Source organism: Pyxicephalus adspersus, chromosome 5, assembly GCF_032062135.1.
Source record: "Pyxicephalus adspersus chromosome 5, UCB_Pads_2.0, whole genome shotgun sequence".
Classification (NCBI taxonomy): domain Eukaryota; kingdom Metazoa; phylum Chordata; class Amphibia; order Anura; family Pyxicephalidae; genus Pyxicephalus; species Pyxicephalus adspersus.
In genome coordinates, this window is record NC_092862.1 from 37721120 (window position 1) to 37730972 (window position 9853).

At 44.0% G+C, this 9853-nt stretch overlaps 1 protein-coding gene across 1 annotated transcript in view; it reads right to left on the bottom strand.

Annotated features, from left to right (window-relative positions):
- XKR4 (XK related 4) overlaps nucleotides 1-7978 on the bottom strand; it is a 170092-nt gene extending 162114 nt beyond the window's left edge. Inside the window, exon 1 of the mRNA XM_072411195.1 lies at nucleotides 7215-7978. Coding sequence (XP_072267296.1) covers nucleotides 7215-7852 — 638 coding nt within the window. The 5' untranslated portion in view covers nucleotides 7853-7978. The remainder of the gene's footprint in view (nucleotides 1-7214) is intronic.
- Nucleotides 7979-9853: the final 1875 nt, after the last annotated feature.

The window sequence follows — 9853 nt, forward strand, 5'->3', positions numbered from 1 at the left end:
CTAGGTCTTATTTTCGGGGTAGGTCTTATATTAGGGCAGGTTGAGACAATAGTGATAGGTCTTACTTTCGGGGTAGGTCATACTTTCGGGGAAACACGGTATGTTCCTTCTCATGTGCCATACAGTGGGGGACGGCATAACTAGCAAATATGAAGTGCCCACCATGGATTAGCGATTAGCGAGGGGTGAGGATAGCGATTGTGAACAAGAAAAGGTAAGGGGAGTAACAGCAATGGTGGGTTTCTTTTATCCCAGATTTATCATTTGCCCCTAGTATGATTAGCTGTAGCCAAACAAGCCAAGGAAATGAAATTTATCACAGTAGGTTCTCAGAGGACCAAGATAATGGTGCATGATTTAGCCGTGTCCTATGAGCACACCTTAAAGAAACAACCTTACCCCACAGCAAACAAACCTTCTGTACTTGTAATGTGACTGCCAAGCACCATCTCCTCCCTCTGAAATCCAGGTTTAGGGTCACCTAGCGGCTGAGCACCCAATGCCACTGAACTATATGATGACATGTCACTGCAACATGACATCGCCATGTGTCCTGCAAAATCCTGGTTGGAAGGTCTGATCAAAAAGGGTGCCCGAGTGTGCAAAGTTTGGGTCTTGTTTTTGTCTTTCTTCTAAGTAGGTGAGTGTTTTAGTAAGAGGGAGCGAAGTGTTGGTGGAATCCTGGACACAAGTGTAAAGAATCACGGAGGTGTGGTATTTGGCAGATCTCTACATATACAGGTAAACCTAACAAAGGGCATTGTAGCAGTGATGTAAAAAACAAGAGTGCACCAACAATGATTATTAGATCCAATTAATTTTTATTTGTCAAAGTAAGATTCCCGTAGTAGTCAGTAAAAGCTATTCCCATGACACTCATTTCAGCTAATAAAACAATCAAAGCTTACTTCTGTGACTCCCACTTTGGCAAATTAGAATCAACCAGACCTATTGCTATTGGTGGGCTATTTTAACTCTTGACCTTTTTTTTTGCAGCCTTTCAGCCTGGAAACAGATTCATGAGATTTATAGAAAATGTGGTCTGCCTTCCTGCCAATCTTTCTGTGGTAGAAGCATTTCTAACATTGCAGGCTCTAAGAGGACAATTTATTACAAGAAGGTATCCAACACATCAACCTCTAACAGGGCAGTTTGTGTACACAAAGCCATTATTTTACATGAACATCTCTTCACCAGGAGTGATGCCATGAGGATAGACTCACACATGGCCATCTGCTACAAACCATTCTCTTACCACTGCAATCCCTCCCATAGCATTCTCTGTGCCACATGGGTATCTCTACTGCAACAGCATGGGTCAGAACGTTATTGTAGACTTACCTACCTGCCGTAGGAATTTAAATTCATTATTCTTAGATATGTGAATGAACAGTGTTTTTTGTTATGATTTTTTGTGTTCAAGGTTGAAAGGTAATTTTCCTTTAGCCAGCAAGTGTTGGGTTGAAGATTGATGATTTGTTGAAATTACAGAATGGAATATTTTATATATATCCAGCTAAAGGAGTTATCTAAAAGAGATGAGAAATTTGCCTTTTTTAGGTACGGAACTAGTGCTAGGCTTGCTTATTAGAAATACAGTTAGGGTATATATTTATTATTGAAGCATGCATTAAAAATGCACATAGATATGCAGAAAATATCAATACAAAAAAGCCTACAAACCATAAAAACTCTAAATGCTTTGTAATCCGACCTAACTACGATGTATTATTCTGGGTAGTGAAGTTGGAGGCCATTTTTGTTAACCTGAATTCGAAAAAAAACTCCACTGACTTCAACTCCACCACCCTACCATTAATGTGGTGTTTAGGAGATCGTTATTGTAAACTAAAGTTACATACGTATGCCAAATTATTATCGCCCAAGGTGAACAGTCGTGTTTGTCTTGGGCAAAAATCTAGCATGTGTGTCCCCGACAGCAGCATCAATTCTTCCTGATGGGTTGATGAACATCAGAATGTGATTGACTGCTTTCTTTCCTATGGAAAAGAGTACAGAGTCCCATTTACTCATCTGCCCCCCAATTCTCTCCCTAGAAAAGAATGATGTTGTGTGTACAGCACATGTTCCTTTTCCTGTCACTGGAAACAATCACGAAAGATTGTTTCCAGCAATAGAAATCCGGCGTCTATCTGACGTCTGTACGGGCATTAGGCGCTCAATCCACAGTCTATAAGCTTATAAGAACAAGAGGAACTGACACTGGCCTTCCTAGATTTATCTAATAGTACTTTAGAAAAATAATTTTATCAGGTCCCGCCTGCAATAAGAGGAAACGTGTTGAAAAAAGCCAGACCTTTATTGCACAGCTCCTGAGGATTGGAGCGCTTGCAAGTTGCTTGGTAACAGATTAGAATTCAGTACGGCGAGATGGACAAAACACACAGTAGATGAAGCTCTTCAGTATGTACGGTATTATAAGATACTTCCACATCTATCATCATAACATGATGAACATATGAATGCTGTCCTCAGATTATCCAGTGGTGTCCAACCAGGGCTAGGTAAAGGCAGTTCATGTCAGAACCAAACACAATTCAGCCTTGGGAAATGCATGTAGAGAATATACATTTATACCAAGACTCTCTGAATTCCAAGCAAGTCACTTCTAAACCTGACCTGCTAAAAGACAATGTTTTCATCATATATTATATGCAAAGTCTTTCTATGTTTCCTACAAATAGAGCCAGAGAAGAACAAGAGATCAGACAAGTTCTGGAGCGGCACTGAAGTAGATTGGAAAGCATGGCTGCAATAGTTCAAGCTGCAGGACTACAAGACTACCCGCCACCTCCCTAGGTGGGATGTGGAGGATAGAAAGTGCAAGAGCATATCAGTGTATGACCCTGGTATAATTGTCTGCCAGGAAAAAATGAACTCTGGTATGCATGCATGGGACTGATATCATTCCAGCCTGGCCAACGATCCTGAACCTAGAAGATGAGCAGGTAAAGATATGGTGCTGGAGATGGAGTAAGGAGAGGTGAGTTTAGGTAAATTATTAAAAACAGGCAGGTTTGTTTGCCATGCCTGCCTCTTCTAAAAGAACTTGCCTTAAAGATTCGTTCCACCTCCTATAAAATAAAGTCATGCTGTGCAAACCCCAAGATTGTGCACACATTTGTCTTCTGATTTGTTTAATATCACTTTTACACTGAGCACAAGGAAATCAGCTGAATTCAAAGATAAAATACACATGGGGGATATTTTACCTGCCAATAAAATGACATTTCTGTCCATCTCATCCTGAGATTTACACAGCTCAGACACACAGCACAGCACTGTCTGCCCGAGGTGGTGTTTCACTTTCACCAAAATCCCCATACAGTGACTGGACAGAGAGTGTCAAAGCAGTACATGTAAGTGCTTACCTATATGTCATTCTATTCTTTTATTACCATGCTCCCCACAATGCAGCATACCTGTATGACTCCTTGTACTGCTTCTCTCTCACCTTCTCTAATCTCTGCTGTATAGTTATTAAGTTCAGATACTTAGGCCACGTATACTGCTCCATAGAGCAGAAAGGCGCTGTATGTACAGCGCTTATTCATGTATTGTGCAGTCTTTTTTTGCACGTGTGAACCTACATTCAATGATGTATTATTGACTAAAGGTTGTAAAAATTTGTATATGTTATCTAATACACAAAAACAGCACCTTTTTGTCAATAAGGGGTAAACTGTTGTGGCAGCTGAAGTAATGTTAATGTACATAATGCAATCTGACTTCACAGTCTCTATCAGACCTAACAACTACCTAACACAAGAACCTGCCTAATTAGACTCAGATTATTTGAGAAGTAAAGGTAGGCTCCAACTTTATGAAAATGTATTCATCTCAAGTAAACTGTAAAAAGATTGTATGATAAAGATAGGTTTAGACCTGTGGCAGGAGCAGAGATCCGGCATGGCCCCCGGCGGCTGCCAGTATGCACCACGGCACTAGTTTTTACCAACTTGGCAATGATGGCAATGAGCGGTACTAAACCAATCACTGTTGCCCTGTTTTATTCTTTATTGGCTGCTTTGGGTAGACGCTACAAGTAGTTTATCCCCCCAAGTTAGCAGTTCACTGGCATGAGGAAGTATTACCTGCAAACTCACCGCTATTCTGAACTTAGCCACAATCCTAATGTGTATAAAAGGATGAGGTGTAACAAAACTATTAAAATGAAAGACCTACCTACACCACCTATCCAAATATATCCAGTCAGGAAGGCCTTTGTATTATAGAGTTGTTGCCATACAATACAATTTTCAGTCTAGTTGTATTTTCCACCCCCAGCACATTAATTTGTTTCACCTCCAGTTAGCTACTTCTTTATATCAGCTGAATGGAAAAAAGATATTGGGGAGAACATTGACGTCACTTCCACATATGTTTAGGTCTAAGAAGCCAATTACTAAGCTTGGTTGTAATATATCACTATGTACAGCACTGCGTAATATGTTGGTGCTATATACTCTTCCTTAATAATAATAATTTTAGGTTATGTTATGTGATATACAAGTGATCATTTTTTTATTTCACTTTATTACCGTATTCACACACAAATGACCTCCTCTAATGACCTACTAATGACTTCCTCACTCATAACCTCATCACACGCACGGTTCCAAGACTTTTCTATGGCTGTCCTAACTCTCTAAAAATGTCTTCCTCATCCTATTCTGCTTGCTCCTACTTGTATACCCATATTCCTAATGATCACTACTTACTCTTCATTTCATATACTCCTCCCATTTTGTGCTTTCACCCCCTCCTCTTAGATTGTGCGCTCTTCAGGGCAGGGTCCTCTCCTCCTTCTGTGTCACTGTCTGTATATGTCTGTCATTTGCAATCCCTATTTAATGTACAACGCTGTGTATTATGTTAGCGCTATATAAATCCTGTTATTAATAATAATATTAAATGTATTGCCTTGCAAACTGTGTGTCTCTAACCTCCTACATAATACAGCATTCTAATCTACAGATAAAAAGTTTTCTTACATGTATTATTTAAATATTACAAGTTAAAAGCCACACGTATGATCCATATATGTTCAGTCATTACAGACAGAAGGTTGGTAATGAAGTCACGCCATTACTGGAATAGAAATTGTACATTCTATGGCATAGTTTAGGCAGGCATTATAAATATTTCCCTTTGATAAATGTCATCATGTACCTGCAGTGTCATATGCCTGTTATCAATATTTAATGTGAAATTTCACACAATGTACAAAGCCACAACTAAAGATCATCATATACAAATTCCTGCTGAGCGTTAAATTACCGGCCACACACAATGGGATCACTAACTGGTACTCCGACACACCCAGAATCCAAGAGACCAGAAGATGAATCACAAGCTGGACCTTTTCTCTGTTACTTTATGAATAACGTGGAAATAATCATGAATGGAGGATATAAATAGAATTTCTAAATCATTCTGCTGGTAGAGGTGGCAATAAACATTAGCACCTAATGGCAGAAAAATCACAATCCATTTGTTTCCAAAAACAGAGACACATGTCCCATGGGAAAGTTTTATATATTCATGGTAGTAAAGAAAGCTACAGCCAGGACAAAATACACCCATAAATCAATGTAATATCAGACTATGGTAAGTCTGGGTCACATAGAATGACTCTTGGCCACTAGCTGCTCACAAATCAAGTCGCACTTCTTTATAAAACTATTGCAGCTTCATTTGGATGGGCAGATAATAACAAATCTTATTGGAGTAAAATGAACTAGCGTTATGGCATACAAAAAGAAATATAGTCCTATTTAGAATTAGCATGCCAAATAATGGGATACTTATAGATACTTGTATAAAATAAGGTAAATGTAGTACTTTGTACACCATGGCACTGGTTCATGGTACGCCCATTAGGGCAACCAGGGTTCTGCAGGGTTATAGGATTCATCCAGAGGTTGATGGGAGAAGGTTGTACCTCTCGGGTCAGTTTAGGTGACACCAATTATCTTTTTGGCTATCTGTAAGGGTGATAATTTTTAAGTATTCTTCCCACTGACCAACGGCACTTTACTTCCTAAATCTAAAAAGTCCGAGGCTTGACCAACCATTTGCATAGCATGCTACCATCTGGATTTGTGTTTTGTTGTGGACATGGACATTATACTTGGATCCGCCCAGCATTACAAAAATACAACTTTACAAACTTTCCTGCTTCCTGAATTATTGATTTCAGGTTGGACATGCTGGGGAAGATGTGTGAATATCTACAAGTATACATTGACTACTGGGGGAAGAACAACAATGAAGCGCTGACAGATCTTTAAATGATGTGATATTTTGTCTTTAACTTATGAATGGTAAAAGATGTGAAGATGTTGTACATGTGAGCCCAAACGTAGGACGACCATCAATCCCTGAGCCTTGCCCTGTGATGTGCAGTAGGGATTACCTGTTTGAGTCCAAGACTCCCTGACAGCTTCACTTCATTCTTCAAAAGCAAACACTGGGCATTGTAAGCCGCCTGTGTGTTTGTTTTCCATAATAAAGACGCATTTATACCGTGTGTCTGGTGGCTTCAGTCATTTAGTGTATTCAGATCATTTGACGCTAAGCAGACACAGCAGGGCTTCTATTCTTTGTACAATATTAAAGCTGATGACAGCTGAAGCCTGGTGGCCCTCGAAAGCTCCATCCTTCGAAAGAGTAAAATCAGGCGAGATGATTTCTATGAACGTCAAACACTTGTGTGATAGCAATAAACAGAACTACAAAAACCAAACCTTGCTATAAACGACATAAGCGCTACACTATGGGGGAACAGATGTCTCTCCGATCCCTATATTGCTGCAAAATCAATACCAACAATCTCTGGAAATGACATCCTTGCCAATACCCATATGGCCACCATGGAATGAGACACACCATAGTTTGCTGCCACATGTCTGTTCTTACTACGCTCCTACATCATCAGCTCACTCATGCTTCTAGCACTGCCATGCTTGTTCTGTGCATGCATTGCCCATCATTACAACTCGGAACCATCCACACAGCCATCAAGCGGACCTACACATGGCTTCCATCAAGCATAAAGTTACTGAATATTGCCAGATCCTCCATGGGCTTTGTGTTGGGATGGGTTGGCAATATCAGTAATGGTTACATTGGGAGCTTGTACACACAATGTGTATCTACCCATAGACACACAATATCACACAATGTGTTACCTCCAGATCTGTCCTAGCTGCAGGATATGGATGAGTGATTGCAGGAGCCAGATGCAGAAGGAGCACGACTTGTGCCCGGGCCGGGCGCTGCTGGCCGTGTTGCTGGCGGTAGATGGAGGCTGTCTCTGCGGGGTGGAAGCTCTCACCTCCCCCGCTGCAGGCTTGGCGTCCCCGGGAGCGCACTGGGAGCTGTTCTCGGTGCTGAAATCGTGCACGAACCACCTGAAGCTGAACACCTGCACCGACAGAGAGCCCAGCACCACAAAGAACAAGGTCAGCCCGAACCACCAGCGCAGACCCCGCACATAGTAATCTACGGACAGCCAGATGTCACTGCCCACATCGGCTACATACACGGCCACGGCGGCCAGGATCCACAGACAATCCCACACGGTGTAACGCTGCTGCTCCCTGCCCAGGCGCAGACACAGCGACGGAGAACCTCCGCCGGCGGGGACACGACCGCTGCAGCAGCACCGGGAACCGCCGTCCGAGCAGCCCCCGTCCCCGGTACCGGAACCCGGCTGTGAGCCCGAAGCCAATCCCTGCACCGAGCCCGAGTGCTCCGAGTTCTGCAAAGGGGTGAAGGCGACGTCGCTCTTCTTCATCTTCAGCATCCCGTCCGACTTAGCGGCCATGATGGTTTAAAGGGAAAAAAATAAAAAAAAATGAGCGATGGGTCTCGGGGTGAAAGGGAGAGAAAATCCCTCCTTTATGTGACAGCGCTCCTTGTCTCCCCTCCGCCTCACTCCCCTCATCTATGGGCCGGGCCGTGCAGAGCGCCGCCTGTCTGCGTGAAGCGGCCAACCTCACCCTGCAGCCTCCCCGCCTGGACCACAGCACGCCCCGCCCCCTTCACCGTCCGCTCCGCCTGGACCACCGCACGCTCCGCCCTCTCTACTGCCCGCTCCGCCCTCTCTACTGCCCGCTCCGCCTGGACCACCGCACGCTCCGCCCCCTCTATCCCACGCTCCGCCCTCTCTACTGCCCGCTCCGCCTGGACCACAGCACGCTCTGCCCTCTTCCCCGCCTGCTCCGCCTGGACCACAGCAAGCCCCGCCCTCTCCACAGCCGGGATGAGGTCATCGCTCTCCTCAGTGCGGGAGACATAGCAAGAAAGTGCGAGTGGGGGAGGGGCTCCCGTGACAGGAGGAAAAGAAGGTGAAACGAGGATAGAGGGACCCACACGGCGAATACACAATGAACACGGCCCTTACACATTCGCCCGTGCATTTTAACAAGGAATCACCCTGCGCGGCATGTGGTGGGCGGACCCTGGCGATTCATTGATTAATCTGTATATCTCGTACAGCCTCGTACCTGAGTGCAGGTCATGGTGTGCGGTGCAGGCGGCATTGTCACCTCCATCCTGGTACATTGTGCCCCATGCATGGGATGGGAGCTCCCAATGACCTTCAGCAAGTCATCCATTCATCATACATTCCCCATACAAAGGGCGCAGCTTCACACGGGTGCTCAGTATGCGGCGGGGTTGCTGTAAATGGGCGCCCGGTTTTATAATCGCTAGGGGTAGTTACAGACTTTCATTGGTGATCAAATGCACTGACGGAGCGATTGCCTATTGTCACACTTTATAACGAACGGGATACCTAACACTGCACCGCTCGTTACTGCAAGATGCAACATGAAATAACGCAGGACACCGGGTGCAATAACGCAAGACACTGCGTGCAATAACACAGGACACCGCATGCAATAACAGGACACCGCATGCAATAACGCAGGACACCGCATGCAATAATGCAAGACACGACGTGCAATAATGCAAGGCACAGCATGCAATAACTATAGACTATAGATAAAACAACTCATCATCACCCCCCCCTCAAATTCCAAATCCCCCCCTGACATATATCTAACTGTTAACAACACTGTTATTCGGCCCTCCCCTCAGGCACGTTGTCTGGGTGTCACCTTTGACTCGGCCCTCTCATTTACCCCCCATATTCAGAACATTTCTAGGTCCTGTCACTTTCATCTACGCAACATCTCCAAAATCCGCCCCTACCCATCCCCTGAGACCACCAAACTCCTTGTACACGCTCTTATCATTTCTCGTCTGGACTACTGTAACCTCCTCCTCTCTGGTATTCCACTAACCCGACTCTCCCCTCTACAATCTATTATGAATGCTGCAGCCAGACTCATCCATCCTTCCCACCGCTCCTCTTCTGCTGCATCTCTTTGTAGTTCTCTCCATTGGCTTCCATTTCACCTTAGAATCAAATTTAAGCTCCTGTGCTTTGCCTTCAAATCCCTACACAGTTATTGTCCCACTTACATTTCTGACATGATTAAAAAATACTCCCCCTGCCGCTCTCTCCGCTCCTCCAATGACCTACTAATGACTTCCTCACTCATAACCTCATCACACGCACGGTTACAAGACTTCTCTAGAGCTGCTCCAACTCTCTGGAATGGTCTTCCTCGTCCTATTCGGCTTGCTCCTACTTTCTGCTCATTTAAAAGAGCGCTCAAAACCCATTTTTTCAAACTTGCCTAACCATCTTCTGTCAATTGAAACCATCACTACTTCCCACCACTACATATCTCCCATCCTATTGTGTGTAAATTCCCCCACCTACTAGATTGTAAGCTCTTCGGGGCAGGGTCCTCAC